This window comes from Ranitomeya imitator, chromosome 9 (assembly GCF_032444005.1).
Source record: "Ranitomeya imitator isolate aRanImi1 chromosome 9, aRanImi1.pri, whole genome shotgun sequence".
In the NCBI taxonomy this organism is placed as follows: domain Eukaryota; kingdom Metazoa; phylum Chordata; class Amphibia; order Anura; family Dendrobatidae; genus Ranitomeya; species Ranitomeya imitator.
Window position 1 is genome coordinate 20,486,773 of NC_091290.1, and position 21,709 is coordinate 20,508,481.

The following is a 21,709-nucleotide window of genomic DNA, read 5'->3' on the forward strand; positions in this document are numbered from 1 at the left end:
TATATGCACCCTTAATTGTTCTTCGCTATCTTCAGCTAAGACCCTATTGAGCTTTTCACTGTACCTACAGACATTTTCTATGTTACCCCATTGTGTGACATTCATCCTGCCATATTTACCCACTGGTCATTTTTGTGTCTGTTTTTGTAATTGGTTGGCCTTATTACATAGTTACATAGTTATTAAGGTTGAAGGAAGACTATAAGTCCATCTAGTTCAACCCATAGCCTAACCTAACATGCCCTAACATGTTGATCCAGAGGAAGGCAAAAAAAAAAACATATGGCAAGAGTAAGCTCCACATTGGGGAAAAAAATTCCTTCCCGACTCCACATACGGCAATCAGACTAGTTCCCTGGATCAACGCCCTATCAAGGAATCTAGTGTATATACCCTGTAACATTATACTTTTCCAGAAAGGTATCCAGTCCCCTCTTAAATTTAAGTAATGAATCACTCATTACAACATCATACGGCAGAGAGTTCCATAGTCTCACTGCTCTTACAGTAAAGAATCCGCGTCTGTTATTATGCTTAAACCTTTTTTCCTCCAAGCGCAGAGGATGCCCCCTTGTCCCGGTTTCAGGTCTATGATTAAAAAAATCATCAGAAAGGTCTTTGTACTGTCCCCTCATATATTTATACATTAACATGAGATCACCCCTTAGCCTTCGTTTTTCCAAACTAAATAGCCCCAAGTGTAATAACCTATCTTGGTATTGCAGACCCCCCAGTCCTCTAATAACCTTGGTCGCTCTTCTCTGCACCCGCTCTAGTTCAGCTATGTCTTTCTTATACACCGGAGACCAGAACTGTGCACAGTATTCTAAGTGTGGTCGAACTAGTGACTTGTATAGAGGTAAAATTATGTTCTCCTCATGAGCATCTATGCATCTTTTAATGCATCCCATTATTTTATTTGCCTTTGTAGCAGCTGCCTGACACTGGCCACTGAATATGAGTTTGTCATCCACCCATACACCCAGGTCTTTTTCATTGACGGTTTTGCCCAGAGTTTTAGAATTAAGCACATAATTATACATCTTATTACTTCTACCCAAGTGCATGACCTTACATTTTTCCCCATTAAAGCTCATTTGCCATTTATCAGCCCAAGCTTCTAGTTTACATAAATCATCCTGTAATATAAAATTGTCCTCCTCTGTATTGATTACCCTGCAGAGTTTAGTGTCATCTGCAAATATTGAAATTCTACTCTGAATGCCCCCTACAAAGTCATTAATAAATATGTTAAAAAGAAGAGGGCCCAATACTGACCCCTGTGGTACCCCACTGCTAACCGCTACCCAGTCCGAGTGTGCTCCATTAATAAACACCCTTTGTTTCCTATCCCTGAGCCAGCTCTCAACCCACTTGCACATATTTTCCCCTATCCCCATTATTCTCATTTTATGTATCAACCTTTTGTGTGGCACCGTATCAAAAGCTTTTGAAAAGTCCATATACACTACATCCACTGGGTTCCCTTGGTCCAATCCGGAACTTACCTCTTCATAGAAACTGATCAAATTAGTCTGACATGAACGGTCCCTAGTAAACCCGTGCTGATACTGGGTCATGAGGTTATTCCTCTTCAGATACTCCAGTATAGCGTCCCTTAGAATGCCCTCCAGGATTTTACCCACAGTAGAGGTTAAGCTTACTGGTCTATAATTACAGAGTTCAGTTTTTGTCCCCTTTTTGAATATTGGCACCACATTTGCTATACGCCAGTCCTGTGGTACAGACCCTGTTATTATGGAGTCTTTAAAGATTAAAAATAATGGTCTATCAATGACTGTACTTAATTCCTGCAGTACTCGAGGGTGTATCCCATCCGGGCCCGGAGATTTGTCAATTTTAGTGATTTTTAGACGCCGCCGCACTTCCTGCTGGGTTAAGCAGGTGACATTTAATTGGGAATTTTTATCACTAGTCATTTTGTCTGCCATGGGATTTTCGCGTGTAAATACTGATGAAAAAAAGTCATTTAGCATATTGGCTTTTTCCTCATCCTCATCCACCATTTCACCCAGACTATTTTTAAGGGAGCCAACACTATCATTTTTTTAGTTTCTTACTATTTATGTAGTTAAAGAATATTTTAGGATTATTTTTACTCTCTCTTGCAATGAGTCTCTGTGTCTCAATCTTTGCTGCCTTGATTTGCTTTTTACAGAATTTATTTAATTTTCTGTATTTATTTAATGCCTCATCACTACCGACTTCCTTTAATTCTCTAAATGCTTTCTTTTTGTCACTTATTGCGCTCCTTACAGCTCTATTTAGCCATATTGGTTTCCTCCTATTTCTAGTATGTTTATTCTCATACGGTATATACTGTGCAATAGATGTAATATAGATTAATAGAGATTGTACATCTGTATAATAAGGTAATAGTGCCGGTAACAGAGGAGAATGGTGATATGAGGATGATAAGGAGCCATTACTGAGCAGATCCTGAGGATACTCACATGTGGCCTCGGTCACTGGAGCAGATGTCTGGCTGCAGCTCCCACTGACTGTCTGTACAGTGACATTATATTCTCTGCCTGGTAGTAATCCTGTGAAATTCACTTGTGTGCTCGTAGTTTGTGTTGTCTTATTGATGGCTCCTGTTAGACTGACTGTATAATTATCCACTTTTCCTCCTGGTATTATCCATGAGGCTCCAAGAACATCAACCGACTGGTAATTATTCATGGTGATGGTGGAAACTTGTCCAGGAACTGAGAATAATAAAATAAATCACAGCCAGGTTAGTTATACAGCAGATACCTTTGGTATGATGTGAGTAATTGACCTGTGGTAGTAGCACAGTTAAACATCTGTGACATGACTGATATCTATGTACCGTATATATTATAAAATAAAAATATTATGTAGATGAAATTGCAATTCTAATTAGCACTAGCAGCTTTAAAGTGTTATTTACAAAAAGTACAAATATCAATATCACAAAAGTATCATTGGTGATTTGCTTCAGTCAGTGATAATTGTGTTTTTCTTCTGAAGTACGTCAATTTATTTATTAGTAAAGGAATTAGCCAGTGCAAAAAAAAAAGGTTATCAAATGTGCTTAAATTGAAGAAGTTCTACAACTTGGGTAATGCCCCGATCTTAATCTATAAAACTCTGGCCCCAGTTTTTAACAGCAACCTTTCTGGTTTGTGCATGACCAAGAGGTTTCCCATGCCCGCTCGTCATCAGTGCTAGCTGGCTTACAGCTCTTTTTATTAGCTATGCAAGCCCCACTTCCCCTTACAAATGTATCACTGAGGCCACATTCACACAGCAGTATTTTCGTCAGTATTTCACATCAGTATTTGCAATCCAAAACCAGGAGTGGGTCAAAAATGCAGAAGTGGTGCCTATGTTTCTATTATAGTTTTTCTTTGATTGTAAGCGAAGACCAGGAGAGGAACAAATGCGGATGTGAAATACTGACCAAAATACTGCCATGTGAACATAGCCTTCTAAACATTTGAGTTGATTTAATAAAAAAATAAATAAATTGGAACAGCCCTTTAACCCAATCCCAATATGCATGATTTTTTTTTTCAGGAGTCGTACAGACTGTCTTCAGGAAGGAAGGGGGCCATCAAACTGCCCCTGGAAGTGGAACCCTAATTATCCATGTCCTGGGGTACTCTTGAAGATAGAGAGGCCTGAGTCTCCGACTTTACTGTGCACCTGTTAAACCCCGGTCTGTCACCTCCCTTACCCCATGAGGCATAGGACAGAAATATACGGTAAACAAGGCACAAAAACAAAACGGGGTAACAGAAAGCAATAAACATACAAACAGGTAGAGAAAAGGGAAGTTCACCGGCACAACCATCCAGGATATAAAACTTTTACTTTATTGGAAAAAACTGACTAATACCTTCACAACATGCACCGTACCGTACATGTATGGCACATATCGGGTTCCCCCTTTGATGTGAGATCCAGCGCTGAGCCCACACCTTTTCCGGAACATGTCAGCTGATTTCAACAGCTCCATTTAACATGATCATGCCGGAAGTGCGTTATTAATCCCGCCCATTGGCACCCGTATCACATGACCGCGGGTCACCAATGGGTTGGCATAACAACCCAGACTCTGTAGGAGACCTGGATTCGTCTTTGGGCGGATGGCTATGAGCACCACCCGATGGTCGGCGATCATAGGAATTGAGCATTTCTGCTACACAGTGCAGGGCTCAAGCCCTGCTTTGTGTAGCACAAGCAACCGGATGACTGCAGCTTCTAGTCTTCCATGGAGACAATTGAAGCAAGTGTAAAGTTAAAAAAAATATATTTTTAAAAATATTTTAAAAAATTTAAAAAGATAAAAGTTTAAATCCTCCCCATTCACCACATTCACAATAAAACAATTAGAAAAAAAAAAAACACACATATTTCGTATCGACACATCCCGATCTGGCAATATATAAAAAGAATAAAATTGATCAGTAAATGGCGTAACGAGAAAAATCACCATAAATAAGCTTTTTTTGGTAACCGCAACATTGCAATAAAATGCAATAACGGGTGATCAAAACATTGTATCTACACCAAAATGGTATCAATAAAAATGTCAGCTCGGCATTCCACTTGGAATTATAATCAATTTAGTGCTATCTCCTTTTTTGGAATCCAGAGCTATGTATGTGTCATTACGTGAAATATATACTGTTATGTGATTGACTGTTTGAATAGTTGATATCTCCCGGTACTTACCTGCACGCAACATCCGATCCTCACAAGATCTCCTTCTCTACTCCCCTCCTATCTCCTCTTCCCACAATCACATGCAAGTTTTCTCCCGCGCATCCCCTCTAGTCTGGAACTCTCTACCCCAAGACATCAGACTCTCCCCTACCGTGGAAACCTTCAAAAGGAACCTGAAGACCCACCTCTTCCGACAAGCCTACAACCTGCAGCAACCACCGATCCACGAAACCACTGCACGACCAGCTCTACCCTCTCCTCCTGTACCAGTCATGACTTGAATCGTTTAAGATTACTGTACTTGTTTTTTTTAATTATGTATAACCCCCTTTTCACATGTAAAGTGCCATGGAATACCGTATATACTCGAGTATAAGCCGAGATTTTCAGCCCAAAATTTTGGGCTGAAAGTGCCCCTCTCGGCTTATACTCGAGTCACGGTGGGTGGCAGGGTCGGCGGGTGAGGGGGAGAGGGCGCTGAGGCATACTCACCTAGTCACGGCACTCCGGACGCTCCCTCTGCCCGTCACACGGTCTTCGGGTGCTGCAGCTCTTCCCCTCTTCAGCGGTCACGTGGGACCGCTGATTAGAGAAATGAATATGCGGCTCCACCTCCCATAGGGGTGGAGCCGCATATTCATTTCTCTAATCAGCAGTGCCGGTGACCGCTGATAGAGGAAAAGGCTGCGGCACCGAAGACCGTGTGACGGGCAGAGGGAGCGGGACGCCGGGAGCAGGTAAGTATGTAATGTTCACCTGTCCGCGTTCCACACGCCGGGCGCCGCTCTGTCTTCGCGTCCTCTTGCTCTGACTGTTCAGGTCAGAGGGCGCGATGACGCATATAGTGTGCGCGCCTCTCTCTGCCTGATCAGTCAGTGCGGGGAGACGCCGGGACGAGACGCAGGGGAGCTGCAAGCAAGAGAGGTGAGTGTGGCATTTTTTTTTTATTGCAGCAGCAATGGCACAGCTTTATATGGCACAGCTATGGGGCAATAATGAATGGCGCAGAGCACTATATGGCAGCTATGGGGCAATAATGAACGGCGCAGAGCACTATATGGCAGCTATGGGGCAATAATGAACGGTGCAGAGCACTATATGGCAGCTATGGGGCAAAAATGAACGGTGCAGAACACTATATAGCACAGCTATGGGGCAATAATGAACGGTGCAGAACACTATATGGCACAGCTATGGGGCAATAATGAACGGTGCAGAGCACTATATGGCACAGCTATGGGGCAATAATGAACGGTGCAGAGCACTATATGGCAGCTATGGGGCAATAATGAACGGTGCAGAGCACTATATGGCACAGCTATGGGGCAATAATGAACGGTGCAGAGCACTATATGGCACAGCTATGGGGCAATAATGAACGGTGCAGAGCACTATATGGCACAGCTATGGGGCAATAATGAACGGTGCAGAGCAATATATAGCAGCTATGGGGCAATAATGAACGGTGCAGAGCACTATATGGCAGCTATGGGGCAATAATGAACGGTGCAGAGCACTATATGGCACAGCTATGGGGCAATAATGAACGGTGCAGAGCACTATATAGCAGCTATGGGGCAATAATGAACGGTGCAGCGCACTATATGGCAGCTATGGGGCAATAATGAACGGTGCAGAGCACTATATGGCACAGCTATGGGGCAATAATGAACGGTGCAGAGCACTATATGGCACAGCTTTCTATGGTACATCTATGGGGAAATAATGAACGGTGCAGAGCACTATATGGCACAGCTATGGGGCAACAATGAACGGCGCAGAGCACTATATGGCACAGCTATGGGGCAATAATGAACGGCGCAGAGCACTATATGGCACAGCTATGGGGCAATAATGAATGGTGCAGAGCACTATATGGCACAGCTTTTTATGGTACATCTATGGGGAAATAATGAACGACGCAAAGCACTATATGGCACAGCTATGGGGCAATAATGAACGGCGCAGAGCACTATATGGCACAGCTTTTTATGGTACATCTATGGGGAAATAATGAACGATGCAGAGCACTATATGGCACAGCTATGGGGCCATAATGAACAGTATGGAGCATCTATTTTTATTTTTGAAATTCACCGGCAGCTGCTGCATTTTCCACCCTAGGCTTATACTCGAGTCAATAAGTTTTCCCAGTTTTTTGTGGCAAAATTAGGGGGGGGTCGGCTTATACTCGGGTCGGCTTATACTCGAGTATATACGGTAAATGGCACTATAATAAATTATAATAATAATATTTACATCCTGTCTCACCTGGCTATCTGAGGGCCCTTGCTATTTTTCTCCGCATTTTTAGCTTTGTAAAAATAATTACTTTAAACTGATTTACCATAATATACCGTATATTATATTTTTTAACATATCGTTTATGCTGCCCTCTGATTCTCGGATTTATAGATCATGTTTTGTATAATTATCTTTACAGCCACATGGACTTATTATACGAATTCTCACTGTCCTCACCTGTGCAGCTCCTATTAGACACCGGGTCGGATTCCGTGATGTTATCGGCGGCTCTTGTATAGACCAGGAATGTATATGTTTCTCCTGGTGTCAGATTCATTATTGTCGCTGATTCACTTGTCACTATTGTATTATTCACTATTGTGGCTGATGAGGTGACGTTGGTCTGGACTCTGTAGCTGTAAGACGTCTGATACTCATCAGGTTTACTCCATGTCAGAGACACAGAATATGGGGTCACAGCGCCGATCTGCAGAGATTTCACCGACATTGGATCTGTAATAAAAAAAAAATAAATTTAGTGTGGATACAGAATTGAGATAACAATATGTAGTATTATTTAGTAGTGACCACTGCCCCAAAAAACTAAAAATCTTGGCATAATTTATCGTAATTTCAGCCAGAATAGAAGCAGACTTATCCCAAGTCTAAAGTTGGCTATATGTATTAGACTGAAGTTGATGATTTTTAACAATAAATGTCACTTTTCAGCCAAATGATCACACACACAGTCATTATTTATGGCAAAGATGGCTGCATTTGCATTTTTGTCCAATGGCCAGATGAATGATCTTTCCGTTTGATACTAAAGATCTATTAAAAAAAAAAATTCTTTGAAAAAAAAAGTCCCTGGAAGGTCAATTATCAATTTTTCCGTTAACCCTATAGCCAGGCTTAATGACCGCAATACCAATATGCATACAAACAAACCCAGGTGCATCCTAAATGCCATCAAGTGGGGGTACTAAGTAGTAGCCCAGCACGTACAAAGCAATTCAAACTCCATAAATACTTTAGAATCAGGAGAAAAATACGAGAGTTACTCGAATTAAGGTATATAAAAAGAGTATACATTTTATTAGACCAAATTATTAAAAAACACAAAGTGTCATAAATATTCAGGATATACAGTATAAGGTAATGTGCACACATAAGTCAGTAATCAAATAAAGTATCTATAACTTCAGTGCATCAATGGTTATATGTCAGGTAAGTAATGATATGATCATGGCTACAAACCGCTATGGACGATAGGGGAAACAAATGAGGTCTAGCAAATAGCCTAGTATAGCCCTAATAGGCACAGAGTAAGCACATATTATGCTATGATAAGAAACCCTATATAACTAGCCATGCGTGCTAAATAGCATGTCAATAAGGCTGGAATAATATCAGCAAAACTTACCGCTGTGTGCACAAAAGACCCTCACAAGATGGTGAGTGACCCGACGCGCGTTTCGTGTCCACGCTGGACACTTCTTCAAAGGGTATGGACTAAAATGTGTATAACTGTTTACTAGACTATTGCTTGTTCAATGGCTGCTCAACTATCAACTTCTATCAAATGAGTATGGCCACCTTAACACATTTCAGGATCATGAGTGAACAATCAAGTTTAGAGGAAAAATATGACATCACACACTTCCTATATATGTGACTTTAAGAAAAAAAAAATTAGATCTTCAAGTTTGGGCTAAGATATCCTGGTTTACAAGACTAGCTCTTCTTCTGGTACATGATACAATGGGGCAGATTATTCTGAGAAACTTTGAGCAGTAACATAACATAAGCTCCCAGTTTTTCATATTCAAGCACATCCACACTTAAAATAAAATTATCTAGGGTACGTGCACATGATCAGAAATTGCTGCAGTTTTGACGCTGCGTATTTATGCAGCGTCAAAACCGCAGTGGCCAGATGCTTCAGCATAGCAGACCGTTCAGCTGACAGCTATTTCTCCTGACTCCCCCATATGCTGCAACACTCAGCTGTTCTTTACATTCCCTCTCATAATTTGTCAGGGAATAGTTAGGATGTCATCAAACACATTAGAAAACCAGCCAATCCAGACAAATGTGTAGATTTGGCCAATTTCTATCTATATGGACATTTTTACTATGTTCCATTTTCATATTATCAACAATATTCTTTTTGACAGCTTTTAAAAAATGTTGCCAGAAAGTGAAAACAGTGATGATAAAACCTACTTGTATAGACCGATGTGGTGACCGGAGAGCTCTGATACCCCCGGACTCCGAATGTTACCACAGTTATGGAGTAATTAGTCCCAGATATCAGGCTCTGGAGGGTGACACTTGTTGTGGGACTTGTCACAGATAAGGTAGTTGATGGAGATATCGCGTAGCTTATATTATATGTCTTATTCACACCGGTCATATTTACTGGCTCCAACCAAGATAATGTCAGGTTCTTTGTTGTAATTGTGGTAAAGGATAACGTTCCAGGTGGAGTTGGATCTGCAGAAAAGGAGAGAAATACAGAGAGGTGAGAACATATCCAGCATCTGTATAATAAGGTAATAGTGCCGGTAACAGAGGAGAATGGTGATATGAGGATGATAAGGAGCCATTACTGAGCAGATCCTGAGGATACTCACATGTGGCCTCGGTCACTGGAGCAGATGTCTGGCTGCAGCTCCCACTGACTGTCTGTACAGTGACATTATATTCTCTGCCTGGTAGTAATCCTGTGAAATTCACTTGTGTGCTCGTAGTTTGTGTTGTCTTATTGATGGCTCCTGTTAGACTGACTGTATAATTATCCACTTTTCCTGCTGGTTTTATCCATGAGGCATCAAGAACATCAACCGAATGGTAATTATTCATGGTGATATTGGAGACTTGTCCGGGAACTGACAGAAAATAAAACCGTAAACTTGCAACAACACCGATTTAAAATTTTCATTTTGTAACACACGTATTATTTAGATTAAAAGAAAAAAACGACAACAAAATAACAAATATAGAACCCCGCAGATTGATGAACAACTAAGGCTACTTTCACACTAGCGTTTTTTTCAATACGTCGCAATGCGTCGTTTAGGGGAAAAAACGCATCCTGCAAAGTTGTCTGCAGGATGCTTTTTTTGCCCCATAGACTAACATTAGCGACGCATTGACACACGTCGCAACCGTCGTGCGACGGTTGCGCCGTGTTGTGGCGGTCCGCCGGGAGCAAAAAACGTTACATGTAACGTTTTTTGCTGCCGACGGTCTGCTTTTTCCGACTGCGCATGCGCGGCCGGAACTCCGCCCCCCACCTCCCCGCACCTCACAATGGGGCAGCGGATGCGCTGGAAAAATGCATCCACTGCCCCCATTGTGCGGCGCTTTCGCGGTGCACGACGCAAGTGTGAAAGTAGCCTTAAACGCTCCCCTGGCCGCATATTGCTCAGACTGTACGTTTGTCAACATCCTCGCCCAGTCTGCAGCTGTACAGAAATCTTGGAGCTATAAGGGAGGGCAAGTTCTGTCGGACTACCCATAAAGCAGGTTTATTACAATCTCTGCCTTCCATGTCACTATTGGCAGAGGTCTAGTCACATCACAATGCCAGTGTAGGGGTCATATATCCATTGATAATAGCTCCCAGTATATGCACCATATATGTCTATAGGTCTCCATTCAGCTGACGGAGGTGAGCAGACTGTCAGTGTGCCTCTTGTAGTATGGAATCATGTAGCTGACTGCACATTATATAAAAAAGGTAAAAAGTACAGGTCACAGCTTTCCATGGGAGATACAAACATCAGGAAATCCTCCTGCCATTTACCTCCATTGTAGATGTTTGTAATGTCAGGCAGATTGTGCAGGGTACACGAACCATACAGAGCTGGATGCTCCTGGCATATACCCCTAATGTACCCATAAGCACCTATTCACACGATGGAGGCCAAAATAAAGTCCTACTGGCCTCCATTAGGTTGGCTCACCTTTGTTTTTTTCTATAAGGAAAAATGTAATTTGCTGAACTATTATATACAACACATCCTGTAATAAGAAGTAGTATACTATACATATCGGTAGCATGGAAGCCTATGGACGGCTATTGCCTGCTAGAAATCAGGTTTTCCTGTGTTTTCTAGGAATTTCAGTCTGATGTCTGTTGTTTTTTTCATATTTGACAAATTATAGTCAGATATTTTTCCAATATCATCCAGAAATTCCCAATCAGATTTCTCCAAATATGACAGACATTTGCATCAGAGACCATTTTATTCCCCATATCTGACCAAAATTCCCAGCAAAAAACAGTTTTTCAACTTATCTGAAAGAAAGTCCAGACAGAAAAACAAAAATTCTAGTCAAAAAAACGTTTTTTTCCTTATAACTGACAGGATCTCCAGTGAGAAACCATTTTCTGCAAATCTGGCAGCAATTCCAGTGAGAAGCCATTTTTTCCCCTCATATCTGACAGAAATTCCAGTCAGAAACCAGTATCCTCATACACCAGGGATGTCAAACTGCATTCCTCGAGGGCCGCAAACCATGCGTGTTTTCAAGATTTCCTTAGCATTGCACAAGGTGCTGTAATCATTATTTGTGTAGGTGATTAAATTATCACCTGTGCAGTACAAGGAAATCCTGAAAACATGACCTGTTTGCAGCCCTCGAGGAATGCAGTTTGACACCCCTGTCATACACCGTATGACAAAAATTCCAGTTAGAAATCTTTTTTTTTTTTTCCATAACTGACAGGATTTCCAGTCAGAAACCTTTTTTGTCCCTTAATCTCAAAGAAATTCTAGTCAGAAACCAGTTTTTTTTCCCTCATATCTGACAGAAATTCCAGTCAGAAATCATTTTTCCCTCATATCTGATAAAAATTCCAGTCAGAAACCATTTTCCCCATATATATGACAGAAATTCAAATCAGGAATTAGTTTCTCATTGTCAGCAAGTCAGAATCTCCCTCACAGACTGAGGCCACAGCTCAACTACGCACCATTAGGGCACAGCGGCTTAGTCACAACCACCATTGGCTTCAACTACCTGTCAATCACCCTACTCCTTGGAGAATTTTCTTTTGGCTGAGGGGAAGGAGGGGAAGGAGGTAAGGGGGGGGGGGGAGATTAGCTTTCGTTTCCTTCTATGAGAAGCTGACAGAACCTTCTAGATCAGGGATTCCTAAACGCCTGTCCTCATGGCCCCAACATGTCATGCTATCAGGATTTTCTTAGTATTGCACAGGTGATGGAATTATCATCAAGTGTGCAACACTATAGAAATCCTGAAAACATGACCTGTTGGGACCACGAAGACTGGAGTTTGGGAAACGCTGTTCTAGAACTATCTCTGCTACACTACTGCACCCAGCAATCACCCATCCAGGAACCTGTCAGCAGTTAGACTAACCAGCACTTACTTTATTCCTTTCTCTTTATCCCCTTAAAAACTTTGTAATTATTCATTTTTGCACTTTTGTCCCTCCCTTCTTCCAGGAGCCATAACTTTTTTTATTTTCCCCTCCCCATAGCTGTATGAGGACTGGTAAATTTGAATGACACCATTCACTATACCATAAAATGTACTAAAAAATGATCAAAACAAAAAATTCTAAATGTAGTGAAAGGGTGAAAAAAAACAAATTTGCCATTGTTTTTGTCACGGATATTCATTGGTCGCGGCCTCTGTGTCATGGAATCCAAGTCGCTGTCATGGCTGCCGCAACCAATTAGCGACGGCCACAGTCCGATTAGTCCCTCCCTACTCCCCTGCAGTCAGTGTCCGGCGCCCGCATACTCCCCGTAGTCACCGCTCACACAGGGTTAATGCCAGCGGTAACGGACCGCGTTATGCCGTGGGTAACTCACTCCGTTACCGCCGCTATTAACCCTGTGTGACCAAGTTTTTACTATTGATGCTGCCTATGCAGCGTCAATAGTAGAAAGATCTAATTTTAAGAATAATACAAAAATAAAAAATTATCATATACCCACCTTCCGCCGCCTTTCCCGCTCCTCGCGACGCTCCGGTGACCGCTCCATGCAAGCGGCACATTCCGGTGCTAAGGATAGAATGCGACAAGGACCTGCCATGACGTCAAGGTCATGTGACCGCGACGTAGTCACAGGTCCTGCGCGAGAAGGACCTGCCATGATGTCACGGTCATGTGACCGCGATGTCATCACAGGTCCTGCGCGAGAACGACCTGCCATGACGTCACGGTCATGTGACCGAACTACAAGGGGCCCTCGGAAGGTGAGTATATGTTTATTTTTTATTTTTTAACCTGTGACATAGGTAGCTGGGCAATATACTACGTGACTGGCCAATATACTACGTGGCTCTGTTCTGTATACTATGTCACTGGGCAATATACTATGTAACTGGGCAATATACCGTATATACTCGAGTATAAGCCGACCCCCCTAATTTTGCCACAAAAAACTGGGAAAACTTATTGACTCGAGTATAAGCCTAGGGTGGAAAATGCAGCAGCTACCGGTGAATTTCAAAAATAAAAATAGATGCTCCATACCGTTCATTCTTGCCCCATAGCTGTGCCATATAGTGCTCTGCACCGTTCATTCTTGCCCCATAGCTGTGCCATATAGTGCTCTGCACCGTTCATTCTTGCCCCATAGCTGTGCCATATAGTGCCCTGCACCGTTCATTCTTGCCCCATAGCTGTGCCATATAGTGCTCTGCACCGTTCATTCTTGCCCCGTAGCTGTGCCATATAGTGCTCTGCACCATTCATTCTTGCCCCATAGCTGTGCCATATAGTGCTCTGCACCGTTCATTATTGCCCCATAGCTGTGCCATATAGTGCTCTGCACCGTTCATTCTTGCCCCATAGCTGTGCCATATAGTGCTCTGCACCGTTCATTCTTGCCCCATAGCTGTGCCATATAGTGTTCTGCACCGTTCATTATTGCCCCATAGCTGTGCCATATAGTGCTCTGCACCATTCATTATTGCCCCATAGCTGTGCCATATAGTGCTCTGCACCGTTCATTCTTGCCCCATAGATGCTCCATATATAGTTGTGCCATTGCTGCTGCTGCAATAATAAAAAAAAAATGCCATACTCACCTTTCTTGCTTGCAGCTCCCAGCGTCCGGTCCCGGCGTCTCTCTGCACTAACTGATCAGGCAGAGCGCAGAGACGCCGGGAAGATGGAGCGGCGCCGGGAAGATGGAGCGACGCCCGGTGGGTGGAACGCGGACAGGTGAATATAAAATACGCTGCCCCTGCCTGTCACACGGTCTTCGGGTGCCGAAGCTCTTCCTGTCAGCGGTCACTGGCACCGCTTAGAGGAATGAATATGTGGCTCCACCCCTATGGGAGTGGAGTCCATATTCATTTTTCTAATGAGCGGTCCCACGTGACCGCTGTACAGGGGAAGAGCTGCAGCACCTGGAGACCGTGTGACAGGCAGGGGCAGCGTCAGGAGCGCCGGGACTAGGTGAGTATGCGTCCTCTCCCCCTCACCCGCCGACCCTGCCGCCCACTGTGACTCGAGTATAAGCCGAGAGGGGCACTTTCAGCCCAAAAATTTGGGCTGAAAATTTCGGCTTATACTCGAGTATATACGGTACTACGTGGCTGGGCAATATACTATACTACGTGGCTGGGCAATATACTATACTACGTGGCTGGGCAATATACTATACTACATGGCTGGGCAATATACTATACTACGTGGCTCTGTGCTGTATACTACGTAGCTGGGCAATATACTACGTAGCTGGGCAATATACTAAGTGGCTGGGCAATATACTACGTCAATGGTCAATATACTATACTACGTGGCTGGGCAATATACTATACTACGTGGACATGCATATTCTAGAATACCCGATGCGTTAGAATCAGGCCGCCATCTAATCTATATATATAATTGTCTAAGGGTTTTTCCGTCTGTCTGTCTGTCTGTCTTTCTGTCTGTCCAGGAAATCCCGCGTCTCTGATTGGTCGAGGTCGCCAGGCCTGGACCAATCAGCGACGGGCACAGCATCGACGTAGAAATCCCGCGTCTCTGATTGGTCCTGCGCGAGAACGACCTGCCATGACGTCACGGTCATGTGACCGAACTACAAGGGGCCCTCGGAAGGTGAGTATATGTTTATTTTTTATTTTTTAACCTGTGACATAGGTAGCTGGGCAATATACTACGTGACTGGCCAATATACTACGTGGCTCTGTTCTGTATACTATGTCACTGGGCAATATACTATGTAACTGGGCAATATACCGTATATACTCGAGTATAAGCCGACCCCCCTAATTTTGCCACAAAAAACTGGGAAAACTTATTGACTCGAGTATAAGCCTAGGGTGGAAAATGCAGCAGCTACCGGTGAATTTCAAAAATAAAAATAGATGCTCCATACCGTTCATTCTTGCCCCATAGCTGTGCCATATAGTGCTCTGCACCGTTCATTCTTGCCCCATAGCTGTGCCATATAGTGCCCTGCACCGTTCATTCTTGCCCCATAGCTGTGCCATATAGTGCTCTGCACCGTTCATTCTTGCCCCGTAGCTGTGCCATATAGTGCTCTGCACCATTCATTCTTGCCCCATAGCTGTGCCATATAGTGCTCTGCACCGTTCATTATTGCCCCATAGCTGTGCCATATAGTGCTCTGCACCGTTCATTCTTGCCCCATAGCTGTGCCATATAGTGCTCTGCACCATTCATTATTGCCCCATAGCTGTGCCATATAGTGCTCTGCACCGTTCATTCTTGCCCCATAGATGCTCCATATATAGTTGTGCCATTGCTGCTGCTGCAATAATAAAAAAAAAATGCCATACTCACCTTTCTTGCTTGCAGCTCCCAGCGTCCGGTCCCGGCGTCTCTCTGCACTAACTGATCAGGCAGAGCGCAGAGACGCCGGGAAGATGGAGCGGCGCCGGGAAGATGGAGCGACGCCCGGTGGGTGGAACGCGGACAGGTGAATATAAAATACGCTGCCCCTGCCTGTCACACGGTCTTCGGGTGCCGAAGCTCTTCCTGTCAGCGGTCACTGGCACCGCTTAGAGGAATGAATATGTGGCTCCACGCCTATGGGAGTGGAGTCCATATTCATTTTTCTAATGAGCGGTCCCACGTGACCGCTGTACAGGGGAAGAGCTGCAGCACCTGGAGACCGTGTGACAGGCAGGGGCAGCGTCAGGAGCGCCGGGACTAGGTGAGTATGCGTCCTCTCCCCCTCACCCGCCGACCCTGCCGCCCACTGTGACTCGAGTATAAGCCGAGAGGGGCACTTTCAGCCCAAAAATTTGGGCTGAAAATTTCGGCTTATACTCGAGTATATACGGTACTACGTGGCTGGGCAATATACTATACTACGTGGCTGGGCAATATACTATACTACGTGGCTGGGCAATATACTATACTACGTGGCTGGGCAATATACTATACTACGTGGCTCTGTGCTGTATACTACGTAGCTGGGCAATATACTACGTAGCTGGGCAATATACTAAGTGGCTGGGCAATATACTACGTCAATGGGCAATATACTATACTACGTGGCTGGGCAATATACTATACTACGTGGACATGCATATTCTAGAATACCCGATGCGTTAGAATCAGGCCGCCATCTAATCTATATATATAATTGTCTAAGGGTTTTTCCGTCTGTCTGTCTGTCTGTCTGTCTTTCTGTCTGTCCAGGAAATCCCGCGTCTCTGATTGATTGGTCCAGGCCTGGCGACCTCGACCAGCGACGGGCACAGCATCGACGTAGAAATCCCGCACAGCGACGATGATGTCATAAAGGACGTAGACATCCCGTGTCTCTGATTGGTTGAGGCCTGGCGGCCTCGACCAATCAGCAACGGGCACAGCGACGATGATGTCATAATGGTTGCCATGGCGACGATGATGTCATAAAGGTTGCCTCGACCAATCAGCAACGGGCACAATCTGCCGCGAATTCTGGAATCGTCATTGTCCATATACTATGGGGACATGCATATTCTAGAATACCCGATGCCTGGCGGCCTCGACCAATCAGAGACCGGCACAGTGACGATGATGTCATAAAGGACGTAGACATCCCGCGTCTCTGATTGGTCGAGGCCGCCAGGCCTCGACCAATCAGCAACGAGCACAGCGACGATGATGTCATAAAAGATGTAGAAATCCCATGTTTCTGATTCAGCGACGGGCACAGTATCGACATAGATGTCATAATGGTTGCCATGGCGACGATGATGTCATAAAGGTTGCCTCGACCAATCAGCGACGGGCACAGTCTGCCGCGAATTCTGGAATCATCATTGTCCATATACTACGGGGACATGCATATTCTAGAATACCCGATGCGTTAGAATCGGGCCACAGTCTAGTATATATATAATTATATTTTAGTGGTTAAGAGAAATGTTGAATTCCAGAATAGAAAACAAAAAACTTTGATTTGAGCTATTGTGTTTATTGATACCATTTTGGGTTATGAATGATGTTTTGGTCACTTTTTACTGCATTTTTTTATAAGAGAAAGGTACATGAAAAATGGAAATTCAAATTTCAATTTTTTTTTTAATAGTTTCTGTCATGCATTGTATAGGATAATTATTTTTTTAATTACTTTAATGAAGGGGATATCATAGTTTACAGTCATGCTATCCTCACCTGTGCAGGTCGTATTAGACACCGGGTCGGATTCAGTGATGTTATCGGCGGCTCTTGTATAGACCAGGAATGTATATGTTTCTCCTGGTGTCAGATTCAGTATTGTCGCTGATTCACTTGTCACTGTTGTATCATTCACTATTGTGGCTGATGAGTTGAATGTCCGGACTCTGTAGCTGTAAGACGTCTGATACTCATCAGGTTTACTCCACGTCAGAGACACAGAATATGAGGTCACAGCGTCGATCTGCAGAGATTTCACGGATATCGGTTCTGAAGTTAAAAAATAAATAAATAAGAATGTCAAAGCTTATGAAAGTGAACTTTTCATAATAAACCACATGCACCCTAAACTCAGAGTGGCCCTATTCTGTCATCAAGTCCAGTGGTAGTCCCACATATTTTACAGAGTTTTTTTGAGGAGTAGTTTTTGGTGCAAAAACTGGGCAGAAACTCTCCAAAATCCTACTCAAAAACTTGAAGTTTTGTTCAAGTTGGCATGTAGGAGGCAAAGGCTCCTGATTCATTAAAACGCGCAAGCTTCTTACGGAATCAGGAACGTCCAACGAGTGCCATGCGCCATGCCAGAAATCACACTCCATTTCTGACAATGAGAGACTGGAGTGACATTTCAGCAAAGCTGGGAGAAACTGGTCTGAAAACTTTTCAAACCGATTTATGCCAGAATTTTGGCTAAATTGATGTGATGCATCAGGAACTCATTGTGAGCAGTGAGCACATCCTAACAGTATGTCCACCGGATGTGGATTATTTCAGGAAATTGGATTTTTCAGGATCTCTTGATTTCTGTCACTGGATCAGCACACAGATTTGATCCACTGTAATTAAACGACTTTGCAACTTTTCCATGCAGACTCTGTGTCGATGATCAACATGTTGTCATCTTTTAAAATCATTGTGAATGGGGGCGGCAATAAGGAAATATGTAATGTTCACCATATTGGTTTTCTACAAACTTTTCCGGAATCAGTAAAATCTTTAATAACACGCAGTCAAATGACGCAAAGATAACGTACCCCAACGGTGAGGTTCATGTTCATACGACAGCATAAAATAGTAACACAAAAAATTGAACTGCAACCAGAACAAATGCAACCTGGATCCTGACAATTCATGAGAGCAGCGACCTCATACTTACTAGTAGTGACGTTGCGGCAGCAGCTGATTGTGTCGTTCCCATAGTAGATCACATACTGTGTACCAGACACAAAGCTCATGAGTGATGTGTTATTCCAGCTATTATCGGATGCCTTAATTACAGTGCCATTTATATCAGTAATATTCTGCAGGAAGAATCCCGCCGTCAGTCCAGTGATGGTGATCTGGGCGGTGGTCACCTGGACGCCGATTGTTTGGCATTCAGATATTTCTGTAAAGCAAATATATCATCAGCCATAGTGAAAAATGAAAACTTTGCAAATGGTTTTAGTTGAAAACAAAATCTGTATTTTGTGTGCACAGCTCCCATGCAAACTTATGTGATTCCATAGTTACTGACTGAAAACACAGGACCGATATGGCCATCATGTTAATAACTGTTTGAAACCACACTGCAAATTTGAGGTGCCTGTACTTAAACAAGTTTTTTTTTTTCTTATGTTAAAATGCGTCGGGACCCTATTTATGTACTCCAATCACACATAGCACCATGTACGGCACCATGGAATTAATGGTGCTCTATAAATAAATAAATAAATAAATAATAATAATAATGAACCTTTGGCCGATAAACTAGTGGGATCCAACACCCTACAGAAATGTGTACATTACTTTAATTTGGCCACAAGGTGGCTCCACAGCACTCCAAGATGGACAAGAAGGAAAAAGTACAGAAAAGAGGAGTCTGCTGCTTACCATCACAGGACGACACCACCTGGAAAATAAGAATACATGAGAGTTAGCAAAATGTGATGAATAACACTTCTCATTATCATAAAGGAGCATCAGATAGGGCTACAAAGATGCTCTATGGATACAATAAAGGGCGGCACTGCCATAGCTGTGCACTGAACGAGCAGGAGTACAGACATTACAGTATCACAATCTCCAGGGACAGAGTGCTGCTGAACTGTTGTATCTAAGCCTATCTTGTGTTAAATACATCAGCTCATCACATCAAATATTATAAGTGTATTGTGTGATACTGTTCGGAGAGCTGTGTTACATACAATTATGAGCCATTTATTCCATAGCGCCCACTGGATAGCTCTGATGCGTCACAATCACATTGATTATTTATTTTCCTGTTCTGTCACTTCCCTCTTTTCTCCTACATCCTGCTCAGTCACCATTTCCCTCCTTATCACAGTCTCAAGCAGTGATCCTTAGTGTAGTGTGAAGTAATGGCAGCCATTATATTAGACCGCACAGTTAACATCTACATGATGCATTGAAACACTTTCTAATTATCTTCTTTTACTTAAAGAAGACCAGTCCCCAAGTCAAAAGTGGCCGTTTTTTGTTTTTTTTTCAGGCCTGATACTTCTTTGTCTGTCTTTTGATGCCTGCTCTCCTGTCTAAAACTGTACACAAGCAGAAACGGAGAAGCGGTCATTCAGTTAAGAGCAGGCAGTCCATGAATACTGATAAGGGAAAGCACGCTCCAGCACCTATAGTGCTTGCAGAAAGCTGATGAAGATCAAACAGCCTTTAAACTCGAGTGGATGGGAAGTGGAGTTATCAAGATCATTCCAGAACATATTAGACTTGTACACGCACTAAAACAGATTTAACTTATGAGGATGAGGGCTCAAGACCTCACTTTATGCTTTAAAATAACACGATGGAATAATTTTAGTCTCATGCAACACAATGGATTATGACATCATTATGTGTTAAGCCAAATTACAAAATCAGATCTGCCACAAATGTATAAGCGTTCTTCAAGAGTTATACAGATACAGCAATATTTCATTGTGATACAGATCTATAGAAAAGTAAGGAAACCTGCAGCATTAAATGTAAAGGCAATGTCTCAGTGCGACAATCCGTTTTCATTTGGAAGATGGCATGCACCACCACAAGAAAAGTCCATATGTATGCTACTTTTACGGAATAAAATATGGTGTATTTGTTGGTGGTGTTCAGTTACACCCCCTCCTAGCTTAGCTCTGCCCAATATTAAAACAAATGTTGGAGGAGCTGACCAGGAATGGTGTAAAAATACAAAAATTTTGCAATATTTCAATTTTCTGCCAAACCCCCCCCCAAACACTGACAAATAGGAGTCTTGGACTTTGCGAGATAAAAACCCCTTTAACTTCATGGGTTATGTTGGACAGTGACAAAATCAGCTCTAATTCCTCTGAACACCACCCAAGCATTTGTATGGATTCTAAAGTTGTATACTCTGATAAGATTACCGTATACACACACACACAACAGCGTTCAGTTCAGTAACACAATCTATGATGAATGCACACTCCATGGTCACATGGAACTTTAATTCTAGGAATGTAAAAATTCAGGTTTAGTGACCTGAAAATTCCTGTAAATGCAAATACTGTAAGAATTTTTATGTGATTCTTCCTGGTAGTACCTTGGTGTAAAATGCACTTTTTTTTTACTATTTTTAAAAAGTATGTAAAACTTTTGCAACATTTATTTTTTTTTTTTTAGATTTTACTGCTCTTTCGATTAAAAGTAGATTGTTGAAGTTCCGCATTCTATGACCTCCACCAAATCGCTCAAATAACTTATCCAAGAAGTGTGCCGCTCGGACGATAGGAGCATGCAACTCTTGACTGCGCGCACAGAATGGAGTATGGATTCAGTAGAAAGAATAGGCTACGAAGCCGATGTTTCTAATCAATCCGTACCGTGCTCTGTGTGAGACTGTCACTTGAACTGCGCACCTGTTGGAAAAAGGGGTTTCAGGGATGGATGGACATCTCACTACCTGGACCCCCACCAATATGATTGCAGTGGGAAGGGCAGTAAAACATAAAAGTTTTAAAAAAGTTTACTTACTCTTTAGCACTCCCATCAAAAGTTTTATCCTCTTAATATATTGCATTCTTCACATTATACAGCACTGTGTACTTGCAATTGCTCATTTTGCCTTTCTACCCAATAATAATCCTAATATTCCCTATG

General features: G+C 42.8%; 1 protein-coding gene across 3 annotated transcripts in view; it reads right to left on the reverse strand.

Annotated features, from left to right (window-relative positions):
- Positions 1–21,709, reverse strand: part of LOC138648710 (receptor-type tyrosine-protein phosphatase eta-like) — a 160,891-nt gene that overhangs the window by 115,254 nt on the left and 23,928 nt on the right. For all 3 annotated transcript variants that reach the window (XR_011315179.1, XM_069738543.1, XM_069738542.1), the window contains exons 2-8: positions 19,469–19,487; positions 18,753–18,983; positions 17,594–17,866; positions 9,597–9,851; positions 9,187–9,456; positions 7,198–7,473; positions 2,475–2,729 (exon numbers count right to left, since the gene is read on the reverse strand). Coding sequence is in view for 2 of the 3 variants with exons in the window: in XM_069738543.1 (XP_069594644.1) it covers positions 2,475–2,729; positions 7,198–7,473; positions 9,187–9,456; positions 9,597–9,851; positions 17,594–17,866; positions 18,753–18,983; positions 19,469–19,487 (1,579 nt within the window). In the remaining variant the exon portion in view is untranslated. The remainder of the gene's footprint in view (positions 1–2,474; positions 2,730–7,197; positions 7,474–9,186; positions 9,457–9,596; positions 9,852–17,593; positions 17,867–18,752; positions 18,984–19,468; positions 19,488–21,709) is intronic.